Here is a 25845-nt window from a genome sequence, read left to right as displayed (position 1 = left end):
TGCAATACACGCTGCGCTCCACGTTCGCATGCATATGCAATAAGCACGTGCAAATAGGGACAGAAAAGAACAGAAGAAAAATAAAATGGAGAGGTTTGAGGCAATATCAGAAGAGTTTCTTGTTTACTGTGCTCACTAGTCCTTTTGGAAGTAGTCTTGCTTTTCGTTGGGGCCCAGTATTCTTCTTAAACCTTGTTCACTGTAGGAGACTTTTCTCTCTCGGGGGTATGTGTCTTCAATGGTTTCCGTAGCTGATGAGAGTGAGTTGAGAGCAGACAGGAGAGAGGTCTTTTCAGTCCAGGAGCTAACAGTCTTCTGAATTCAAAATCCTGTGGCCAGTTCAAATTCAAAAAACCAACAGCCAGCTAGTTATGTGACTAAGCTGCTCTGACCACGTCTTCTGTGTATTGGGGAAGCGAGGACTGGGTCCCTTGTTCCAACACTGTCTGCTAGCATGTAAATGTCTTTCCAGTTAGGGGCTTGGCAATTCCTTGTAATAGACCCTCTTTTCCCAGCCACAATTTTAAGTTTTAATGTTCATGTGGTGAAATAATGTGTGCCTCAGTCTTGGCAGGTGGGGGGGCTTGCCTGACAATTCCCAGCCTCTGATCTGCTCTTGTAGCCACAGTATAAGGCTGGGTCCAGTTAAGTTTCAGCTCAGTGGTAACTCCCAGAATGCCAATGTGGGGTCTTAGCGATGGCAATGCTGTTGAACATCAATGGGAAATGGTTAGGTTCTCTCTTGTTGGGGATGGTCACTGCATGGTACTTAGGTAGCAAGTGACATTTGCCCCACACATCAGCCCAAGCCTGAATGTTGTCTCGGTCTTGCTGCTTGATAAAAAAATTAGACCATGCAATGGAATTACAAAAAGGACCCAAACTAATAGCGAGACTAACAGTTCCCAACACACGTTGATATTAGCACTGGTCTATTTTTTCTGTCTTTCATTTTTTTTGGTTGTTTTATTCAACAATCTACACATTTTGTGGCGAATGGCGAGGGATAGAAAATAAAATCTTCAAACAATGATTCTTGCACTTACTGCAGAAATTGGTTGTTGCAGTCAAGCTGCAAGAATCTTGTTTATGTGGTTTGCTTTCAAAAGGCAGCATGGGAACAGAAATTTTGTACAAATTCGCCAAGGAGGAACCCTCAGGACTGGGCATAGGCCATACTTAGCACTGTGAATTACTGATGTGTTGCTGCATGTCTTGATTCTCTACCTGCTAAAGAGTACATGAGCTTCTGAAGTGTCATATGGAATTTTGGGTCTGGAGATTGTTTGTTGTATGCGAAATGATAACCCCCAACACTTGAAGCTGGGGTGGTAACCCCAAGAATGTGGGCGATTGGTTTCTGTATGCGAGGATTGTAGTGGAGAGGCCTGTTTTTAAGAGGAATTGTTTTTATAACTGGATTTTTGAGAAAAAGCATCAGTTTAATTATAAATAATCTGCAGTAGAGTTTGCTGTGTTGTAAGGTCGCTTGAGTTTCCAGGGGCAGCTGAGTCTAGACCTCAGAAATCTATCTGCTTAGTAGATTTCAACTGCTGATTGCAGTTTTTCTCTCAACCTAGTTGCATACTTTCTGACTGCTGCACTGATGCACCTTCTCAAAAGTGTCTGCACTAGAAGCCTCGAATATTGCGTACAGAAATGTTTTCAATTAGTTTTAGATCTCTGGGTTGAATCCATCAATTTAAATGTGGTGAGAAGTCTTGACCGGCAGACATCTGCTAAAAGCCTCCGCTGTACTGAGCCTGGATTGTTTCAATCAAGTTGACAGCAACAAGGAAAAGCAGCGTGCTTCATGTCAATTATTTGGAGGCATAAAGTGGAATTTAGATCAACTAAGTAGTATCTTGCATAACTTAGAATACGAATGTCATTAGAAAATGATGCAGCCAAAAAGAACAGAAGTGAGCCTGCGTAATTGTTGTTTTCAGCCATTTTAGAATCAATCATAGAAAGTTTACGGCGCAGAAAGAGGCCACTTGGCCCATTGTGTCTGCGCCGGCTGAAAAGCGAGCCACCCAGCCTAATCCCACCTTCCAGCATTTGGTCCATAGCCCTGCAGGTTACGGCACTTGAGATGCATATCCAGACACCTTTTAAATGAGTTGAGGATTTCTGCCTCTATTTCCCTTTCAGGCTGTGAGTTCCAGACCCCCACCACCTCTGGGTGAAAAACATTTTCCTCATCTCCCCACTAACCTTTTTACCAATCACTTTAAATCTATGCCCCCTAGTCACTGCCCTCTCTGCTAAGGTAAATAGGTCCTTCACATACACTCTATCCAGGCTGCTCACAATATGGCACATTTCAATGAAATCTCCCCTTAGCCATCTCTGTTCCAAGGAGAACAACCCCAGCCTATCCAATCTTTCCTCATAGCTGCATTTTCAAGTCCTGGCAACGTCCTTGTAAATTTCCTCTGTACACTCCCTCGTTCAATTACATACTTCCTGTAATGAGGTGACTAGAACTGCACATGGTACTCAAGTTGTGACCTAACCAATGATTTATACAGTTCCAGCATAACCTCCCTGCTCTTATATTCTATACCTTGTCTCATAAAGGAAAGGATTCCATATGCCGCCTTAACCACCTTATTGACCTGTCCTGCTACCTTCAGGGATCTGTGGACATTCACTCCAAGGTCCCTCACTTCCTCTACGCCTCTCAGTATTCTCCCACTAATTGTATATTCCTTTGCCTGGTTTGACCACCCCAAATTTCAGTGTCTTTTTTTACTTTAAATATTTGAATGTGAAAATAGTTATTTTCTACTTAATGAGGCTATCCACTGGACTATGACAAACACTCCAATGGCCTTATTAGTACAATACCAGCAAGCTGTGGGTCACAGTTACTACCCCAATGGCAGCTCATTGGTCACTCTGGCTCCTCCAAGCTCCACATTAAGGTAAGTTTTAAATAAAGTTGTCTTTTTAGTAGCAGTCTCCAGCATAGTTAACAACATTACTTAAACCACACATGGACTGGATAATCCCCAAACCATTTTCCATTTATGTTCAAAAACATATGTTCGGCCCCTTATTAGCATATTCAATGGATCTAATGCCTGTCTTAGGCCACTGTCAGGAAAGTCTCTATATCTCCAAAATTAATATGGCATTGAACGTGTGTTGGGCATGGGAGGGTGGATGCTGCTCTGAATTGGACATCTCTATGCCCATTTTCAGCCCAGAAACTGGACTTATGAACCAGTTTTACTTTTAGTGGCTACGTATCAATGATTTCGGTTGTAGCTGGACAGGATCAGTTGTGATAGTCTTTTCATTTTTCTCTGTGTCTTTGCCAAACTCTTCCAGCTCTCACTTTCTCCCGCCCGCCCTTTGCCTCCCACCTCTCTGTCAAGTGTGAATCAGGCTATGTACATCAAGTTGGGGGGGGGAGGTGAAGAGGCATATAAGACTGGCAAAGAGAGAATAGAATGGCAGTCAACCTGCAGGATTACAGCCCAAATGCTGGAAGGTGGGATTAAACTGGGTGGCTCATTTTTCGGCTGGCTCATACACGATTGGCTGAGTGGCCTCTCTCTGCTGTAAACTTTCTATGATAAAAGGGAACCCAAAGATCATCTGCTGGCATGTAAATTGTAAGTGGGTAGTAAGAGATGAAGTGGGGCCTATTAAGAACTGAGAGGGTAATATATGCTGAGAGACACAGTGCAAGGCTAATATACTTAATGAGTACTTTATCAGTGTTCACTAAGGAAATGGAGGCTGACAAAATATCAATCGAAGCAAAGAGAGTAGAGGCAATGGATAGGATAAAAATTGAGAGGGGGAGGTACTAAAAAGGTGAGCTATGCTTAGGGTGGACAAGGCTTGCATCCCAGGTTGCTAAAGGAAGAGGGAATGGAGATAGCAGAAGGGCTTGCCATAATCATCCAATATTCCCTGGATACCGGCGAGGTGTCAGAGGATTGGAGAGTGCCAAATGTGATGCTTATTCAAGGAAGGGTGTAAGCACAATCCTAGCAACTACAGGCCAGTTTGTTTAATAGCAATGTTTGGTAAGGTTTTAGAAACTATAATCAGGGAAAATATCAACGGACACTTGGAGAGGTTCGAGTTAATTAAGGATAGTCAGCATAGATTTGTAAAAGGCAGGTAATATGCTTGACTAATCTAATTGAGTTTTTTGATAAAGTAGCAGCGAAGGTTAATGAAGGGAATACGGTGGATGTTATTTATATGGGTTTTTGATAAGGTACCACAGAGTGTGAAGACGGGAGTTTGGTAAGTGAGTGTATTTGAAGGGCTACTCTCTCGACTAGTTTTTGTTTTGTTTACATCTGGCAATGAAATTCCTGTTTCAGTTAAGAGGTAAGTTAGGTTTCTTGCAGTTTTAAACAGATATAAAAACACTCAGAGTAGCTGTAGCTAGTTAATTAGGTAGCTAGCATAAACTGGTTTCTGCACTGTAGCAGAGGTAACACAGCATTGTTTTCAGAGTATAAATTCAGGGGACTCTCAGTGCTGCTTCTCTGCATGGAGTGCTGCTGGAGTGCAGAGTGTGAAGAATGGAGTTTGGTAAGTGAGGGGAACTAAAAATTAAGAAAAAAATAAATTTGAATGCACAGAGTGTAAAGTGGGAGTTTGGTTCGTGAGGGAGGGGCTCCCTTCCTTCCTTCCTTCCTTCCTTCCTTCCTTCGTTCTCCCCCCCCCCGCCCCACCACCTTTTCCATTCTTTTCCCTTCAGCTTGGCCAAGTGCAATGTACGTCCTGCGGTATGTGGGAAGTCATGGACACACCACGTATCTGAGATGAACACATCTGTAGGAAGTGTCACCAGCTGCAGATGTTTGAGCCCTGGGTTTCGGAACTCAAGCGGCAGCTGGAGTCACTGTTGCGCAACTGTAAGGCAGAGAACTATGTAGATAGCACGTTTAGGGAGGTGCCCACTCCGCAAGTTAGGAGCATGCAGGCAGAGAAGGAATGGGTGACCGCCAGGCATTCTAAGAAGCAGGCAGTGCAGGAGTCCCCTGAGTCTGTCTTGCTTGCTGATTGGTTTTCCATTTTGGGTACTGGTGAGAGCGATGGTTCCTCGTGGGAGTGCAGCCAGAGCAAAGTCCATGGCACCATGGGTGGCTCAGCTGCACAGGAGGAAAGGAAGAAGAGTGGAAGAGCAATAGTGATAGGGAATCCGATAGTCAGGGGATCAGACAGGCATTTCTGCAGCAGTAAACGTGACTCCAGGATAGTGTGTTGCCTCCCTGATGCCAGGGTCAAGGATGCCACGGAGTGGCTGCAGGACATTCTTCTGGGGGATGGCGAACAGCCAGAGGTCGTGGTCCAATTTGGTACCAATGACATAGGTAGGAAGAGGGATGAGGTCCTGAAAGCAGATTTTGGGGAGTCAGGAAGGAAATTAAAAAGCAAGACCTCCAAAGCAGTAATCTCAGGATTACTCCCAATGCCACATGAGCATAGGAATAGGAGGATTGATCGATTGAACATGTGGCTGGAGAACTGGTGGAGGAGGGAGGGCATCAGATTTTTGAGGCATTGGACCTGTTCTGGGGCAGTTGGGACCTGTACAAGATGGACGGGCTACACCTTAATAGGGCCGGAACTAACATCCTCACAGGGAGATTTGCTAGTGCTGTTGGGGAAGGTTTAAACTGACTTGTCAGGGGGATGGGAACCTGAGGGGTAGCTCAAATTGGAAGGAAGTAAAGCTGGTAACAGGAGGTAGAAAAGTAGGTGACATTAGAAGGCAGGTGAAACAAAGGCAAGCATCAACTAGGCTTAGAATGCAGAATGTCAAGAAGACAAGGTTAAGGGCACTCTACCTGAATGCACGCAGCATTTGCAACAAGGTAGATGACTTAAAGGCCCAAATAGAGGTAAATGGGTATGATCTAATTGCCATAACAGAAATGTGGCTACAGGGTGACCAAGACTGGGAACTGAATATTCAAGGATATTCGACATTTAGGAAGGACAGGCAAAAAGGAAAGGGAGGTGGTGTTGCGCTGATGAGGGATGGGATCAGTACATTAGGAGGATCTCAGATCGGAAGAACAAAATGTGGAATCTGTTTAGGTGGAGCTAAGAAACAGCAAGGGGCAACAAACATTGATGGGAGTTGTTTATAGGCTACCAAACAGTAGTGGTAGTGTGGGCATGGCATTAATCAGGAAATTAGAGAAGCATGTAGCATGAGTAATACAGTAATCATGGGTGACATAGATCTGCATATAGACTGGGTAAACCTAATGAGCACTAATGCTGTGGAGGACGAGTTTCTGGAGTGTGTTAGGGATGGTTTTCTTGAGCAGTATATTGAGGAACAGACTAGAGAACAGGCTATTTTAGATCTAGTATTACGTAATGAGAAAGGGCTAATTAATAATCTTGTTGTAAAAGAACCTTCAGGGATGAGTGACCATAATATGGTAGAATATTACATTATGTTTGAAAGTGAGGTAGTTCAATCTGAAGCCAGGGTGTTAAATTCGAACAGAGGAAATTACAAAGGTATGGGGGCACACTAGCTGAGCTGGATTGGGAAAATACATTAAAAGGTATGACAGTACATAGATAATGGATAGTCTTTAAAGAAATATTACACCGTTTATGTCAACTATACATTCCTTCAAGGCATCAAAACCCCAAAAGTAAAGGCAGTCAACCATGGATAACAAAGGAAGTTAAGGATGTGTAAGATTAAAAGAAAAGGCCTATAAAGTTGCCAGAAATAGAAGTAAACCTGAGGATTGGGAGGATTTTAGAATACAGCAAAGGAGGATGAAGAAACTGATAAAGAAAGGGAGAATAGATATCAATGTAAGCTAGCAAAAAATATAAAAATGGACTGTAAAAGCTTCTATAGGTACGTAAAAAGGAAATGTTTGGCTAGGACAAATGTGTGTCCATTATAGACAGAATCAAGAGAATTTGTAATGGAGAATAGAGAAATAGAAGAGAAGCTAAATGATTACTTTGTCTTCTCTGAGGAAAATGTAAGAAATCTCCCAGAATTCGAGGTACAAGGGATTTGGGAGAATGAGGAATTGAAGGAAATTAGTATTACTAAGAGGTTGCATTGGAGACGTTAATGGGGCTGAAGGTTGGTAAGCTCCCAGGATGTGATATTCTACATTCCAGAGTGTTGAAAGACGTAGCTATGGAGATAGTGGATGCATTGGTGGTCATCTTCCAAATTTCTATAGATTCTGGAGTGGTTCCTGCACATTGGAAAGTTGCAAATGTCAGCCCATTACTTAAGAAGGAAGGGAGAGGGAAATCGGGGAATTACAGACCTGTTAGCCTTACATCAGTTATTGGGAAAGTGTTAGAATCTATTCTAAAGGTTGTGATAAATGGACACTTGTATAATAATCTGATTGGGCATAGTCAATATGGATTTATGAATGGGAAAGCATGTTTGACGAACCTGTTGGGGGTTTTTTGAGGATGTTACTAACAGAATTGATGATGGGGAGTCGGTGGATGTGTTATACTTGGATTTTCAGAAGGCTTTTGATAAAGTGCCCCACAGGAGATTGGTTGGCAAAATTAAAGCACATGGGATGGGAGGTAATATACTGGCATGGATTAAGGATTGGTTAACAGGCAGAAAGCAGAGAGGAGGAATAAATGGGTCATTCTCGCGTTGGCAGGCTGTGATGAGTGGGGTGCCGCTGGGATCAGTGCTTGGGCCCCAGCTGTTTACAATATATGTCAATGATTTGGATGTGGAGACCAAAATGTAGTATTTCCAAGTTAATGGATGACACAAACTAGGTGGGAATGTGTGTTGAGGAAGATGCAAAGTGGCTTCAAGGGGATTTGGACAGACTTAGTGAGTGGGCAAGAACGTGGCAGATGGAATATAATGTGGATAAATGTGAGGTTATCCACCTTGGTAGGAGGAAAAGATGTGCAGAGTATTTCTTAAATGGTAAGAGATTAGGAAGTGTAGATGTACTAAGGGACTTGGGTGTCCTTGTTAATAAGTCACTGAAAGCTAACATGCAGTTGCAGCAAGCAATTAGGAAGGCTAATGGTACGTTAGCCTTTATTGCAAGAGGATTTGAGTACAGGGGTAGTGAAGTCTTGCTTCAGTTGTATAGAACTTTGGTTAGACCGCACTTGTGTGCAGTTTTGGTTCCCTTACCTTAGGAAGTATATTATTGCCATAGAGGGAGTGCAACGAAGATTCACCAGACTTGTTCCTGGAATGGTGGGACTGTCCTATGAAGAGAGATTGGGGAAACTGGGCCTGTATTCCCTAAAGTTTCAAAGAATAAGAGGTGATCTCATTGATGCCTACAAAATACTTAAAGGGATAGACAGGGTAGATGCAAGTAAGATGTTTCCCCTGGTTGGGGAGTCTAGAACCTGGGAACACTATTTCAAAATAAGAGGGAAGCCACTTAGGACAGAGGTGAGGAGAAATTTCTTTACTCAGAGGGTTGTGAACCTTTGAAATTCTCTGCCACAGAGGATAGTGGAAGCTCAGTCATTGAGTATGTTTAAAGCAGAGATTGCCCGATTTCTAAATACCAATGATATAAAGGGATATGAGGACAGTGTGGGGAAAAAGGCACTGAAGTGGATGATCAGCCATGATCATATTGAATGGCTCGATGGGCTACTCCTCCTGTGTTCCTAAAAGGCTTCTTAAGAAAATTGTAGAACATGTAATAGGAGAGTCAGTGTCCAATTGGATAAAAAAATTGGCTTATTGCCAGAAACCAGCAAATCATAGTAAATAAAAGCAAAATACTGCAGATGCCGGAAATCTGAAATAAAAACAAGAAATGCTGGAAATACTCAGCAGGTCTAGCAGCATCTGTGGAGAGAGAAGCAGAGTTAACGTTTCAGGTCAGTGACCCTTCATCAGTAGTAAATGGTTGTTTTTCAGACTGGAGGTTGGTAGACAGTGGTGTTTCCCAAGGCCCAGTGCTGGGACCACTGCTTCTTTTGCTATTTATAAATGAATACAGAGTAGAATCTCAAAATTTAACGACACCAAACTTGGAGGTGCGGCAAACGGTGAGGATGATATGAACCTGCAATAGGACATAGGCTAGCAGAATGGGCGGAGAGGTAGCAGATGGAATTTAACAAGTCTGAAGTGATGCATTTTGGCAGAAGGAAAAGTAAGAGGCAATGTATACTTAATGGCACAGTTCTAAAGAGTGCAGGAACAGAGGGACCTCGGGGTGCATGTGCATAGATTATTTGAAGGTGGCAGGACATATTGAGAGAGTGGTTAGTAAAGCATATGGGATCTTGGGCTTCATAAATAGATGCATTGAGTACAAAAGCAGGGAAGTTATGCTGAACCTCTATAAAGCTCTGGTTAGGCCCCAACTGGAATATTGCGTCCATTTCTGGTCGCCACGCTTTAGGAAGGATGTGAGGGTCCTTGAGAGGATGCAGATGAGATTTACCAGAATGGTTCCAGGGATGGAGGGTTTTAGTTACAAGGTTAGGTTGGAAAAGCTGGGTTTGTTCTCCTTAGAACAAAGGAGATTGAGGGAAGATTTAATGCAAGCGTACAAGATTATGACTGGCTGAGATAAGTTAGACAAGGAAAAGCTGTTCCTATTAACAAACGGTAGAAGGGGCTAGATTTTACTGGCCTCTCAATGGTGGGGAAGGGGGGTTGTAAAATTCTGCGGGGAAGGGCCCGCCGCATATTACCGGCGGCGGGGGGTCCTTAATGCAGCCCCCCTGCCGCTTGGCAGCAGGCCCATCATCTGCATATTAAAATCAACCTTACTGTTATTTAAATTAACTTAGCTGCAGGTGGTGGCTGTCCCACGCCAATTTTATGGCCCCATTCGTCCTTCATGCGCCTTCAGATCTCCGTATTGAGTTCCAAGGCGAGAACCTGGTGGGGAGGGGGGAGGAATAAAATTTCTAGGGAGGGAGGGGTGGGGGAACGGGAAAACACTTTTTATTGGATGTGGGGATGGTGGGAAGGGCTGAAGGGCAAAAGTTAGAAGGTTGGGGGGGGCAGTTCGGGTAGGGAAAAAGGCAAGTATTGAAATGACTGTTGCGGGGGTTGGGGAAGGGCCATCCACATCTTTATTATTAATAAAAAATTCACAATAATGTACCTTTAAAAATTAAAAGTAAGTCTAAGGGCTTAAAGCCCTTTGAAGATGGTGCCGGACGCGGTTGCTGGGGGTGTGGTGGTCACCCCCTCTGTCATCGGGGGCGGCCGCTCCGCCGCCCCCCCCCATTTAAGTCAGCCCCCGTGCGTAATATTACGGGGGCTCAGGGACGGCGCATCCGCACGGGATGCACGCCACCGTCAGAGTGCGCTGCCACGAACTGTAGCCCACTCAAAAAATTCAGCCCAAGGAATAGGGGATACAGATTGAAATTTTTGGGCAAAAGATGCAGGGGGAATCTGAGGAAACACTTTTTTATGCAGCGGGTGATAATGACTTGAAACTCACTGCCCACAAGGGTGGTGGAAGTGGAGACCATCAGTGACTTCAAGCGGAAGTTGGATGACCACCTGAGAGAAATAGACTTGCAGGGCGACTGCACCGAGCTGGTGAGTGGGACTGACGGCGTAGCTGCATGGAGAGCCGGCATGGACTCGATGGGCCGAATGTCCACTTTCTGTGCCATAAATGGCTCTCTGGCTCTGACTGTTCCTCTCTCTCTCTCTCTCTCCCTCTCTTTCTCTCATTCTCTCACTTCCACTCCCTTTCTCCTTCTCTTCCCCCTGAACCATAAGTTACCTCTCAGAAATGAATTGAAACATTTTGTGCAAAAGCAAAATGCTGTGGATGCTGGAAATCTGAAATAAAAACAGAAAATACTGGAAATACTCAGCAGGTCTGGCAGTATCTGTGGAGAGAGAAATAGTGTTAATATTTCATGTCATGAAACATTAACCCTGTTTCTCTCTCCACAGATACTGCCAGACCTGGTGAGTGTTTAGAGCATTTTCTGTTTTTATATCTTGGAACATCTTAGTTCATTTCCAAGCATATGTGAGCCTTTCGCAAAAAGAACAGCATCCAGTTCAGAAAAATTGATATTAAATTGTCAATACCAGTTAGCCATGAGGATGTTTAGAATGGGAAATTAAAATATTCTTGCTGATGCTATAGGAGCTCAGGATAAGGTGCCGATCAATTAGGACTGAGATGAGGAGAAATTACTTCACTCCAAGAGTTATGAATCTTTGGAATTCTCTCCCCCAGAGGGTTGTGGGTGCTCCATCATTGAATACATTTAAAGCTGGGATAGATAGATAAGGAATCGAGGGATATGACGAGCAGGCAAGAAAGTGGAGTAAAATCCTAAAATCATCCATGCTCATTTTGAATGGCAGAGCAGGCTCGATGGGCCATATGGTCTGCTATTGCTCCTAATAATTCTTGTGAGCTGCTTTACATTGTTGGGAATAGCAAAGGAAACTTTGGTCTGCATCTGGCCTGCCAGGGAAGGAAACTGCAGGGGATGGGCACAAACGAAATGTGGAGCTTATTCAAGGAGCAGCTAATGCGTGTCCTTGATAAGTATGTACCTGTCAGGCAGGGAGGAAGTTGTCGAGCGAGGGAGCCGTGGTTTACTCAAGAAGTTGAAGCGCTTGTCAAGAGGAAGAGGGCGGCTTATGTTAGGATGAGACGTGAAGGCTCAGTTAGGGCGCTTGAGAGTTACAAGCTAGCCAGGAAGGATCTAAAGGGAGGGCTAAGAAGAGCAAGGAGAGGACACGAGAAGTCATTGGCGGATAGGATCAAAGAAAACTCTAAGGCTTTCTATAGGTATATCAGGAATAAACGAATGACTGGAGTTAGATTAGGGCCAATCAAGGATAGTAGTGGGAAGTTGTGTGCGGAATCAGAGGAGATAGGGGAAGCGTTAAATGAATATTTTTCGTCAGTATTTACAGTAGAAAAAGAAAATGTTGCCGAGGAGATTACTGAGATACAGCCTACTAGGCTAGATGGGATTGAGATTCACAAGGAGGAGGTGTTAGCAATTTTGGAAAGAGTGAAAATAGATAAGTCCCCTGGGCCAGATGGGATTTATCCTCGGATTCTCTGGGAAGCCAGGGAGGAGATTGCAGAGCCGTTGTTGTTGATCTTTATGTCGTCATTGTCGACAGGAGTAGTGCCGGAGGACTGGAGGATAGCAAATGTTGTCCCCTTGTTCAAGAAGGGGAGTAGAGACAGCCCTGGTAATTATAGACCTGTGAGCCTTACTTCGGTTGTGGGTAAAATGTTGGAAAAGGTTATAAGAGACAGGATTTATAATCATCTTGAAAAGAATAAGTTCATTTGCGATAGTCAGCACGGTTTTGTGAAAGGTAGGTCGTGCCTCACAAACCTTATTGAGTTTTTCGAGAAGGTGACCAAACAGGTGGATGAGGGTAAAGCCGTGGATGTGGTGTATATGGATTTCAGTAAGGCGTTTGATAAGGTTCCCCACGGTAGGCTATTGCAGAAAATACGGAAGTATGGGGTTGAAGGTGATTTAGAGCTTTGGATCAGAAATTGGCTAGCTGAAAGAAGACAGAGGGTGGTGGTTGATGGCAAATGTTCATCCTGGAGTTTAGTTACTAGTGGTGTACCGCAAGGTTCTGTTTTGGGGCCACTGCTGTTTGTCATTTTTATAAACGACCTGGATGAGGGTGTAGAAGGGTGGGTTAGTAAATTTGCGGATGACACGAAGGTCGGTGGAGTTGTGGATAGTGTCGAAGGGTGTTGTAGGGTACAGAGGGACATAGATAGGCTGCAGAGCTGGGCTGAGAGATGGCAAATGGAGTTTAATGCGGAGAAGTGTGAGGTGATTCACTTTGGAAGGAGTAACAGCAATGCAGAGTACTGGGCTAATGGGAAGATTCTTGGTAGTGTAGATGAGCAGAGAGATGGTATCCAGGTACATAAATCCCTGAAAGTTGCTACCCAGGTTAATAGGGCTGTTAAGAAGGCATATGGTGTGTTAGCTTTTATTAGTAGGGGGATCGAGTTTCGGAGCCACGAGGTCATGATGCAGCTGTACAAAACTCTGGTGAGGCCGCACCTTGAGTATTGCGTGCAGTTCTGGTCACCGCATTATAGGAAGGATGTGGAAGCTTTGGAAAGGGTGCAGAGGAGATTTACTAGGATGTTGCCTGGTATGGAAGGAAGGTCTTACGAGGAAAGGCTGAGGGACTTGGGGTTGTTTTCGTTGGAGAGAAGGAGGAGGAGAGGTGACTTAATAGAGACTTACAAGATAATCAGAGGGTTAGATAGGGTGGATAGTGAGAGTCTTTTTCCTCGGATGAGGATGGCAAACACGAGGGGACATAGCTTTAAGTTGAGGGGTGAAAGATATAGGACAGATGTCAGAGGTAGTTTCTTTACGCAGAGAGTAGTAGGGGCGTGGAACGCCCTGCCTGCAACAGTAGTAGACTCGCCAACTTTAAGGGCATTTAAGTGGTCATTGGATAGACATATGGATGTAAATGGAATAGTGTAGGTCAGATGATCGGCGCAACATCGAGGGCCGAAGGGCCTGTACTGCGCTGTAATATTCTTAAAAAAAAATTCTAATAGGTGCTTCAAGAGCATGGAAGTATATCTGTAATCTAGTTTGCCATACGGATTAGATTGGATTGTTTAGGTGAATGAAGAAAAATAGTTTTACAGAGATATTGGAGCACAGTGGCTAAATGTGATTAGAACTATTTGCTGAGTGGAGGATATGAGCCAACATGTATTGGTTGGGCCAAATGACCTCTTCCTGTGTTACTACTGTACATCTCTATGTACTTGAACCTGCTCGGTTTAGGAATCTGTATGATTATTGAGAAATAGTGCATTGGAATTTTGTTTGCATGTAGATTCCATGCAATAGTGAATTTACTTTAGGATTAGATAACTTTGTCTATTCAGACTTCAGTATATTTGCAGCATGAATTCCCAGCTAATCAAATCCGCACTCATTAGAAATTAATCTCTTTTCCACCAGTATTTTATAATTGATTGCTAACTGCTTTCCTCCTGTGCAGCAACATTTAAAGGAAGCAAATGCTGCTCTGGATTCTGCATCAAGACTAGCTGAGCAGTTGGATCTCAAAGAGGAGCAGCTGGAAGATCTTAAAAAGCAAGGTAATACATTGTTTTTCTGGTATAAATTGGATGATTAGAAAGGTAATAGATTTTGGTATTCCATATTCATCCCTTAAAACTCAAAGTTTGCAATGATAAATTGACATGAGGTTTGTTTTTAAAAAGTGTTACATTTGAATGTTTATCTGGGTACGGAACTTACTTTGGAAGCATACTCGTCCTGTTCACAGACTTTACTTGTAACCAAGTCATAAAATTAAATTATACACCCTCTTGGCTATTAGTCGAAGAGAAATCTCAAAGATATGTATGGCAGTTTGTTCAAAGCGCCATAATTTCTGCTGATGCTGCATTATTACAGATTTTTGGCCAAACAAAGCTGCTCTCTATTCAATGAAATGAGAACAGAAAGTGCTGGAAATACTCAGCAGGTCTGCCAGCATCTGTGTAGAGAGAAACAGAGTTAATGTTTCAGGTCAGTGACCCTTCATCAGAACTGGCAAAAGTTAGAAATGTAACAGTCTTTGAGCAAGTGAAGGGGCGGGGTGTGGGGGCGAAAGAAGAACAAGAAGGAAGGTCTGTGATGGGACAGAGGGGGGAGAGATTAAATGACGGAGGTGTCATGGAACTGCATGCAAATGGAGTGCTAAATAGTTGCAGCAAAAAACAAAATATGAGTCCAGAGAGAATGCTAATGACAGAATAATGAACAGCTGTGTACAAAAGCAAAAACAAGAAAAATAAAGTTTAAGACTATCACATGGTTAAAAAATAATTAAAAAGAAAATATATATGTAAAAAAAATAAAAATAGTAAATTAAAAATAATGGGGCTCCTGGTCTGAAATTATTGAACTTAATATTGAGTCCAGAAGGCTGCAGAGTACTCTATTCATACAGCTGCTTAGAAAATGATGTTTAGCAGTGTTAACATTTGGTGTTAGAGTTTTAATAAAAGTCAAAATGTTTCAGATTTAGTTTTGCTATTTTAACTGTTTCAAATGTTGCAATAGCATGTTTGCAGCAAATGCTAAATGATATTTCTCTGCCTATAGAGGGATTTGAGAGCTCATTTTATTCAACATTGAACAGTGTGCAGAAAGCTATGGTGGAATGTCTTTGATATCCCCTGCACTAGCTTCTAATGCCAGTCATGCTGTCTGGAGGAGGAGACAACGGAGGTTCAATGCTTATTTAGGTGGAGCATATATGTGCGTCACATTGATTTTGTTTTGAGATCTCTTTAACACCTGCCTCTTTGACCAAGCTTTTGATCACCTGTCCTAATATCTCCTTATGTGGCTCAGTGTCATATTTAATTTGATTCTCCAGTGAAGGGTCCAGGGGCATTTTATTATGCTAAAGGCGTATATAAATGTGTAAAGGTTGGATAATTTAGCAGTGAAGTGTCCCATGGCACTTAAGCATTATCAAACAAAATTTGACACAGAGCCAGATAAGGAGATACTCGGGCAGATGACCAAAAGCTTGGTTAAAGAGATAGGTTTTAAGGAGTGTCTTAAAGGTGGAGCAAATAGCGGAGAGGTTTAGGGAGGGAATTGCAGGGCTTTGGACCTCGGCACCTGAAAGCATGGTGGTGTGATTAGGATGCTCAAGAGATCAGAATTGGAGGAACACAGATATCTCTCAGGGTTGTAGGACTGAAGGAGGTTTCAGAGATAATGGCTAGGCCATGGAGGGTTTTTGAAAATAAGGATGAGAATTTTAGGTGTTGCTTAATCAGCAGCCATGTTGCTTAATCAATAGCCAATGTAAAACAGCAAACATGGGTGATTGGTAAATGGGGCTTGGTGTGAATTGGAACATGGCAGCAATGGTTAGGATCACTGCAAGTTTAAAGAGGGTAGAATGTGGGAGGCTGGCCACGAGTGTGTTGGAATAGTCTGGGGTAACAAAGGCATGGGTGAAAGTTTCAGCAGCAGTTAAGCTGGGGCAGAGTCAGGCGATGTTACGGAAGTGGAAATAGGCGGTTTTGGTAGTACGGATCTTTTTTTTCTTTTGGGCCTCCTTATCTCGAGAGACAATGGATACGCGCCTGGAGGTGGTCAGTGGTTTGTGAAGCAGCGCCTGGAGTGGCTATAAAGGCCAATTCTGGAGTAACAGGCTCTCTATGTACGGATACATAGCCAGAAACTCATCTCGTGGTCAGATATGACACACAAGTTGCCAACAGTCTGTTTCAGTCTCCGACAGTTGCCAGGGAGATTGATGCAGCCATAAGCTATGGAACAGTTTGTGGTGGGGACCGAAGACAATGGGTTTGATCTTCCCAATAAATTTTCTGCTCATCCAGTACTCCATATTGGACAAGCACTGACAGTCAAGAGACAGTGGAGGAATCGAGAGAGGTGGTGGTGAGGTTGAGCTGGGTGTTTTCAGAGTAGATGTGAAAATGACACTTTGTTTTCGGATGAGGTCACTGAGCGGCAGCATGCAGATGGGAAATAGGGGGCCAAGGATAGAGGTAACAGTGCGGGAGAAGGAAGAGAAGCCATTGCAGGTGATTCTCTGGTACGATTAGATATATAAGAATAGAACCAGGTGAGGGCCGTCTCACCCAGCTGGACAACAATGGAGAGGTGTTGGATGGGGGTGTGGTCAACTGTTTCAAAGCCTGCAGACAAGTCAACAAGGACAGGGAGGAATAGTTTGGTCACAGTCACACAGGATATCATTTGTGATTTTGAGCTCTTACGGTATTTGGCAGGGGTGGAAACTTGATTGGAGGGATTCAAACATGGAATTCTGGGAAAGATGGTCACTGATTTAGGAGACAGCAGCACGTTCAAGGACTTTGGAGAGCAAAGGAGAGGTTGGAGATGGGATGGTCGACTGCAAGGGCGGGTGGGGTGAAGAGTTGGATTTTTGAGGAGCATGGTGATAGCAGATTGGAAGGAGAGTGGGACAGTATCTGAGGAGAGAACTGTTTACAATAATATTAGCTAGCATGGACATTGGAAATAACCTTTGAACTGTAGTCTTAATGAGGACTGAAGATCTATGAAGGAGAAGATGATTAAAGGGAATACAATTGTCTACTGTAATACAAACTCATTGACTTTGGCAAACATCTGGGTTAAGTGGACAATATCCATCAGTATTTAAAGATACAGTTATCACTTGTGTAAATTTACATCTGTTACCTTCTGTGGGCGATATAATCTCGTGGCACTTCCTGGCTTGATAAATCTGAAGAAACATCTGCTTGTTGAGTAACAACGCATGCAGTGCCTGAACTGTATGAATGGCTTTCATGCAGACTTCGATACAGACTGTTGTGCAACATTCATTTCAGTTACTGTTTTAGAGCGCATGTCTCTTTATAGATTGCATCTTTAGAACAAAATCTGCATATGGGTCTTTAAAAGTGCCCAGCAAATATTAGTTGTGTTAATCAATGAATAGATAAAATTTCCTCACTCTTGGCATTGATGACATCAAACTCTTATACAAAAAAATGTACTGCAGAGAATGCAAGTTTATTCTCTTTTTTTTAGATATATCGCTTTGCTTTATATCCGTCAGATTGAAGCCCATACAGTAGAACTAAAACTGTAGTAATGGAAATTAATTAGAGATTGATAATGAGATGGGAAGTAACTTATAGTAATATCGTACTTTGTTTCTGTGTAATCAGCAACAGCTACCTCTCTGAGGCGAGTGGAATTTAATTTGGTGAGTCAACTCCCTAATTGCTCCGTGAGCTGATTCAGTGTGCAGTTGACATGCAGATGTCAGTCAGTCAGTAGGAGTTCAGCCTAGGTGACAGTAGCAATATTGTAATTGACTTCACTCTGGGAGTATAAATCAGCCAACATTTCTGTGCCCGATCGCTAGGCAAAGCTACAGGGATTGAGTGGGGGAGTGGGACTGACTGGATAGCTCTGTGGAGAGCCGGGATGGATTTGATGGGCCGAATGGTCTCCTTCTGTGCCATAAATGACACTATCTAGCAACCTGTGTTGAAGGTGTGCTTTTGTCGATGTCCAGCGTGGTCACAATCAGCCTCGGCTGTGATACCCTCCATATTTGAGCTTTCCTGCCAGCGCTTGCATTAAGGTTCATAGATAAAACAAAATGGCCACTTGGGTGAGATTTCAATTAATGCCTGTTGCTTGTGGAGCTATATGCAGCAAGTAGCTGACATTCTCACAATGAGAAATTGAGAAAAACTGGCTTTGTAGTTGAGGAATAATGAGTTGAAATGCATGGGTAAATAAATGACCCTTTTAGTGTAAATTCAGTAAGACTCATATAGCAATATAATGTCAACATAAAATAAAGATGAATCTCAAAGCAGGTAAAGGTGCAGAGACAGGTGTTGTGGGAGGTGTTGAATTGTTTTAATAGAACCATAGGAAAATTATAGCACAGAAGGAGGCCATTCAGCCCGTCGTGTCCGTGCCAGCCAAAAAAAATAACTAGCCGCCCAATCTAATCCCACATTCCAGCACCTGGTTCATAGCCTTGCCGGTTACAGCACTTCAGGTGCATATCCAGGTACCTTTTAACAGAATTGAGGGTTTCTGCCTCCACCACCATTCCTGGCAGTGAATTCCAGATACCCACCACCCTCTGGGTGAAAAAACTTTTCTTCATGTCCCCTCTAATCCTTCGACAGTCACCTTAAATCTGTGCCCTTGTAATTGACCTCTCTGCTAGGGGAAACAGGTCCTTCCTTTCTACTCTATCTAGGCCCCTCATAATTTTGTACACCTCTATTAGGTCACCCCTCAGCCTCCTCTGTTCTAAGGAAAACAAACCTAGCCTATCCAATCTTTCCTCATAGCTGCAACTTTCGAGCCCTGGCAGCACTCTTGTAAGTCTCCTATGTGCACTCTCCGGAGCAATTATGTGCTTTCTGTAATGTGGTGTAAAGCCTGGATACTCGACTCGAATCCGAGGAGACCCGACTATGTGTCGGGCTCGGGTTGGGTCTATATTCCGAGTCCATCATTTGGGCTCGGGTCAGGCTGGACAGTGCTGCTTCCGGGAAGTCATGGGATCAGGCTTACCCATGATTCCATCTTCAGTAATAGCCTGCTGCCGGAACGGATGAACGATATTCGTTCATTGATTGATTATTTCAGGGGTAATGCTGTCCTTCCCAGGGGCTTTTCCGCTGGCTAGAGAATCAATGGCATCTCTGAGTTCCGATTTGGTTGGCTGTATGTCCAACTCATCCATGACTGGTAGAGGCTGGGCTGCATTGAGGGCAGTCTCAGTGACAGCATTCTCCCTGGAGTACAATTCTAGGTAGTGCTCAACCCAGCGGTCCATCTGTTTGCGTTGGTCAGTGATTATGTCCCCCGATTTAGATTTGAGGGGGGCGATCTTATTGATGGTTGGCCCAAGATATTCGTGTTGGGTCGGGCACGAAAAAAATGAAAGGACTCTGGCCTGGGCCAGGCCTGGGTTTGCTGTGATCGGATCGGGCCCGGGTCGGGTTTTAATTTTACACCTGAGCCAGGCTTTACTGTGGTGACCAGAACTGTCCACAATACTCGAACTGTGGCCTAACCAGCGTTTTATACGGTTCCAGCATTACATCCCTGCTTTTGAATTCTGTACCTCGGCCAATAAAGGATTCCATATGCCTTTTTCACTCTATCTAACTGTCCTGCCACGTTCAGGGGCCTGTGGACATGCACTCCAAGGTCTGTCACTTCTTCTACCTCTCTCAATATCCTCCTGCTTATTGTGTATTCCCTCGCTTTGTTTGCCCTCCCTAAATGCATTACCTCGTACTTATCTGGATTGAATTCCATTTTCCACTTTTCTGCCCACTCAACCAAACTATTGATATCTTTCTGGAGTCTACGGCTATCCTCTTCACTATCAACTACACGGCCAAATTTTGTTTCATCAGCAAATTTCCCAATTATGCCTCCCACATTTAAGTCCAAATCATTAATATATATCACAAACAGCAAGGGACCCAACACTGAGCCCTGTGGAACGCCACTGGAAACAGTTTTCCATTCACAAAAATGTCTGTCGACTACTACCCTTTGTTTCCTGTCCCTGAGCCAATTCTGGATCCAACTTGCCACATTCCGCTGTATCCCATGGGCTTTCATTTTACTGACCAGTCTGCCATGTCGGTTCTTGTCAAATGCCTTAATAAAGTCCATGTAGACCACATCCATTGCACTACCCTCATCAATCCTTCTTGTTACTTCCTCAAAAAAACTCAATTAAGTTAGTAAGCACATGACCTTCCCATATCAATTCCATGCTGATTATCCCTGATTAATCCTTGCCTTTCTAAGTGGCAGTTTATCCTGTCCCTTAGGACAGGATTGTTAGGATTCTAACAATTTACCCACCACCGAGGTCAGACTGACCGGCCTATAATTATTTGGCCTATCCCTTGCACCCTTTTTAAACAACAGTACAAAGTTCGCAGACCTCCAATCGACTGGTACCTCTCCTGTATCTGGTGAGATTTGAAGATGATCCTCAGTGCACCTGCTATTTTCTCCCTGGCTTCCTTTAACAACCTGGGATGCAATCCATCCAGCCCTGGCGATTTATCCACTTTCAAGGATGTCATATCCTCTAGTACTTCCTCTCTCATTATGCTTATCGTAGCCAATATTTCACACTCAAAGAACAAAGAACAGTACAGCACAGGAACAGGCCATTCGGCCTTCCAAGCCTGAGCCGATCTTGATGCCTGCCTAAACTAAAAGCTTTTGCACTTCCGGGGACCGTATCCCTCTATTCTCATCCTATTCATGTATTTGTCAAGATGCCTCTTAAATGTCGCTATCGTACCTGTTTCCACCACCTCCCCTGGCAGCAAGTTCCAGGCACTCACCACCCTCTGTGTAAAGAACTTGCCTCGCACATCCCTTCTAAACTTTGCCCCTCTCACCTTAAACCTATGTCCCCTAGTAACTGACTCTTCCACCCTGGGAAAAAGCTTCTGACTATCCACTCTGTCCATGCCGCTCATAACTTTGTAAACCTCTATCATGTCGCCCCTCCACCTCCATCGTTCCAGTGAAAACAATCCGAGTTTATCCAACCTCTCCTCATAGCTAATGCCCTCCAGACCAGGCAACATCCTGGTAAACCTCTCCAAAGCCTCCACGTCCTTCTGGTAGTGTGACGACCAGAATTGCACGCAATATTCTAAGTGTGGCCTAACTAAAGTTCTGTACAGCTGCAGCATGACTTGCCAATTTTTATACTCTGTGCCCCGACCGATGAAGGCAAGCATGCCGTATGCCTTTTTGACTACCTTAATCCACCTGCATTGCCACTTTCAGTGACCTGTGGACCTGTAAGCCCAGATCTCTCTGCCTGTCAATACTCCTAAGTGTTCTGCCATTTACTGTATACTTCCCACCTGCATTAGACCTTCCAAAATGCAAAACTCCTCTTTAACTACAATGTCTTCATCAACCCTCTTCTTTTGAAGACAGAGACAAAAGATTCGATAAGAACGCTACCCACATCTTCTGCATCCATGCATAAGTTCCCTTGTACATCTCTGATAGGCCCTACCCTTTCCTTAGCTATCCTCGGGCTCTTAATGTACTGATAAAACATCTTCAGGTTTTCCTTGATTTTACCTGCCAATAATTTTTCATGTCCTCTCTTTGTTTTTCTAATTTCCTTTTTTACTTCACCCCTGCAGTTTCTATACTCCTCCAGGCTATCTAAATTATGAAGATTTTTGTGATCGTCATAAGCTTTCTTTTTCTGCTTTAACTTACCCCGTCAGCTTCTAGATAACAGGGGGCTCTAAGTTTGGCAGTACCATCCTTTGTGGGGACATGCCTTTGTCTTTGTGGGGACATGCCTACACTGTCCCTGTAGTATCTCGCTTTTGAATGCCTCCCACTGGTTTGCCACTGATTTTTCCTTCAAGTCGCTGTATCCAGTCCACTTTCGCCAGGTTACCTGTCAGTTTCTTAAAAATTTTCCTTCCCCCAATTTAGAACTTTTACTCCTGTTTTATCTTTGTCCTTTTCCATGATTATGCTAAAGCTTACTGTATTATGGTTACTATCTCCAAAATGGTCACCCACTGTTACTTGCTGCACTTGACCAGCTTCATTACTGAAGACTAAATCTAGAATTGCGCCACCTCTCGTTGGGCTGGTTACCTGCTGGCTAAAAAGGTTCTCTTGAATATAGTTCAAGAATTTTGTCCCCTCTGTTCCCTTCACACTGTATCCCAGTTGATATTAGGTAGTTGAAATCCCCAACTATTATTGCCCTATAGTTTTTGCACTCAGAAATTTGCCTACATATTTGTTCTTCTACCTCCCTCTCACTATTTGGGGGTCCATAGTACACTCCTAGTAGTTTATTTATTTTATTTATTTAGAAATACAGCACTGAAACAGGCTCTTCGGCCCACCGAGTCTGTGCCGACCATCAACCACCCGTTTATGCTAATCCTACATTAATCCCATATTCCCTACCACCTACCTACACTAGGGGCAATTTACAATGGCCAATTTACCTATCAACCTGCAAGTCTTTGGCTGTGGGAGGAAACCGGAGCACCCAGCGGAAACCCACGCGGTCACAGGGAGAACTTGCAAACTCCACACAGGCAGTACCCAAAATCGAACCCGGGTCACTGGAGCTGTGAGGCTGTGGTGCTAACCACTGCGCCACTGTGCTGCCCTTTTTATATTTCTGAGCTCCACCCATATGGCCTCATTTAGCATATCATCCCTCCTCAAACCTGTTATTGATTCCTTGGCGGATAATGCTACACCCCCTTTTTTTAAATCTTCCTCTCTATCCCGCCTGAAAACTCTGCATCCAGGAATGTTGAGTTGCCATTTTTGCCCCTCCTTAGGCCAAGTTTCCGTTATAGCGACGATATCAAGCTGCCGTGTGTCTATCTGTGCCCTCAGCTCATCGGCTTTATTTACTATACTCCTTGCATTTAAATAAATACTCTTTAATACTGCCAAATTCCTGTGCTGCACACTTTTTAACCTTTGCTTCTTCTGTCTTTCTGAGTCGCTCACTAATTTTCTGCCTCCTGTTCCCTGCCCTGAAATTGTCCTATCTAAAGAGAGCCCTCAGGTTCCCATCCCCCTGCCAAGCTAGTTGAAACCATCCCTAACAGCACTAGCAAACCTTCCTGAAAGGATATTTGTCCCAGTCCTGTTCAGGTGCTGACTGTCTGTACAGGTCCCACCTTCCCCAGAACCGGTCCCAATGCAACAGAAACCTGAAGCCCTCCCTCCTGCACCATCTCTCCAGCCACGCATTCATCTGGTGTATTTTCCTATTTCTATACTCACGAGCACGTGGCCGTGGGAGTAATCCGGAGATTACTACCTTTGAGGTCCTGCTTGCTAATGTTGTTCCTAACTCCCTAAACTTAGCCTGCAGGACCTCATCCCTCTTTCTTCCTATATCATTGGTACCAATGTGGACCACGACCTCTGGTTGTACACCCTCACCCTCCAGAATGCCCTATAGCTGTTCGGTGATATCAATGACTCTTACACCAGGGAGGCAACACATTATCTTGGAATCACGTCTGCGACCACAGAAACACCTATCTGTTCCCCTAACTATAGAATCCCCTATCACTATTGCTCTCGTGTCCTTTCTCCTCCCTCCCAGCACAGCTGAGCCACCCATGGTGCTCTGGTCATGACTCTCGCTGCATTCTCCAGAGGAACCCTCTCCCCCATCAGTATTCAGAACTGAATACTGGTTAGAAAATGGGATGCCCTCTGGGGATTCCTGCTTTGACCTCCTTGTCTGTCTGGCAGCCACCCAGTCCCTCTCTGCCTGTGCTCTCTCAAGCTCCGGGGTGACTACCTCCTGAAACATGCTATCCACGTAGTTCTCTGCCTCACGGATGCGCCACAGTGACTCCTGCCACTGCTCGAGTTCTGAAACCCACAGCTCAAGCTTCTGCAGCCGGTGACATTTCCTGCAGATATGTTCGTCAAAGACACATGGTGCGTCCACGACTTCCCACATACCACAGGAGGCACATTCAGCTTTTCTGAGCTGCCCTGCCATTACTTAGCTTTACAGACTAACTATTGCTAATGTAATAAGTGGAATAACTTACCAGTTACTCGCCAATCAGCTTCTTCCCCTGTACCATGGAGGCTGAGAAGGCAGAAAAGAAGAGAAAGACTGCAAAGAACACCTCCTTCCCCTAGTCAGTAAAATCCCTCACGCAACTCATAGCCTTACTGTGTCCAAAGAGCACTATTCTAATTAGTAATTATTAATAAATTACACTAATTAAAACAAAACCTTCGCACTAACCTCATCATTTACAAGGTAGCTATTTGATGGTTTAAAAAGAAGAGCTTTTTCCCCCCTGATTTTTTTTAAAGCTATTTACAGGTCATAACAGCTGTTACTTACCAACCAATCAGTTTACAGATTTCCCTTGATGTCACTGGTAGTTTTTTTCCTCTTTTGAAACCCAGCACGCCGCAACAGCTAGCGAGCCTGCCGCCAACTGCCGCTGCTCCAGTCTAAGATAGGTGAGGGCCTCGAGCCCTGCTTTTTATTTCCACAGGTCCCGCTCCAGATCCACCTCCTCCCAAGTCCGCCGCCAACTGCCGCTGCTCCAGTCTAAGGTCGGTGAGGGCCTCGAGCCCCGCTCTTCATTTCCACAGGTCCTGCTCCAGTTCCTCCACCTCCCTGGTCCACCGCCGACTGCCGCTGCTCCGGTCTAATAAGAAGGATAAGTTGCTAAAATGGGCAGGAAAATAATAACAAAAAAAACTTACTGAAAGAGCAAGTAAAGAACATGATGTTGGGTACTTTGTGGACAGGATTTTTTTTGTCCATCCAATTCTGTAGAAACCATGTCTGTTGGCAAAACATAATGTAACATTAGTATTCCAAATTGTGAAGAGGTCCAAAACCCTTTTTGACCAATTTATTCAATAGCTCCTTAGTTTTCTTGTTTGGGTATGAGCGAAATGGATGTAAACAATTTTGCCAAACATGAAAACAGCAACGGGTAGCTAAATTAAAAGCAAATGGATAATGGATTAAAAAAAATAATTGAGTGGAACAGGCACGTAGTTGACTTGACTGATGGACCACAGCAATGTGTCTGATTGCTGGCAGCAAAAACTGACCTTGAAAACATGCATTTTTGGCCATTGATAAGTAAAGAGCTGGCAACATTAAAAAGAAAACCTCGACCATGACAAGGGAATAACTTAAACAATTGTTCTGTATGTTAACCCTTTAGGGACATAGGAAATAGGAGTAGGCCATCCGGCCCCTCAAGCCTGCTCCAACTTTCAATCAGATCATGACTGATCTACCTCAACGCCATTTTCCCGCACTATCCCATATCACTTGATATATTTAATATCTAGAAATCTATCGATCTCTGTCTTGAACACACTCGATGACTGAACCTCCACCCTCTGGGGTAGAGAATTCCAAAGATTCACCACCCTCTGAAGAAATTCCTCCTCATCTCAGTCCTAAATGGCCTACCTCTTATTCTAGAACCCCCCCAGCTTGGGGAAGCATCCTTCCTGCAGCAATCTTGTGTTGCCTCCAAGGCGGGAGGAGTGCACTGTCTTTTCTAGTTCCACTTCTCCGCAGGTCACAACATATATTTAAATGTTTACCCAGTCACCGATACGGTCAATCATAGACTCTACTCTTTATCCCAGAATAAAATACACAAACTAGGCTTCTTTAACAAGCAACAAAATTATCGGTTTATTACAAAAGACGACTTAAACAATAAAGAAGCAAAGCATCAACACACA

At 43.9% G+C, this 25845-nt stretch overlaps 1 protein-coding gene across 3 annotated transcripts in view; it reads left to right on the top strand.

The window, feature by feature from the left end:
* Positions 1-25845, top strand: part of trip11 (thyroid hormone receptor interactor 11) — a 143559-nt gene that overhangs the window by 87556 nt on the left and 30158 nt on the right. For all 3 annotated transcript variants that reach the window (XM_068038692.1, XM_068038691.1, XM_068038693.1), the window contains exon 16: positions 14012-14111. In XM_068038692.1, coding sequence (XP_067894793.1) covers positions 14012-14111 — 100 coding nt within the window. The remainder of the gene's footprint in view (positions 1-14011; positions 14112-25845) is intronic.

This window comes from Heterodontus francisci, chromosome 9 (genome assembly GCF_036365525.1).
Source record: "Heterodontus francisci isolate sHetFra1 chromosome 9, sHetFra1.hap1, whole genome shotgun sequence".
NCBI classification, from domain to species: Eukaryota; Metazoa; Chordata; class Chondrichthyes; order Heterodontiformes; family Heterodontidae; genus Heterodontus; species Heterodontus francisci.
The sequence above is the reverse complement of the archived record's forward strand: the minus strand, read 5'-3'. Positions and strand labels throughout refer to the sequence as shown.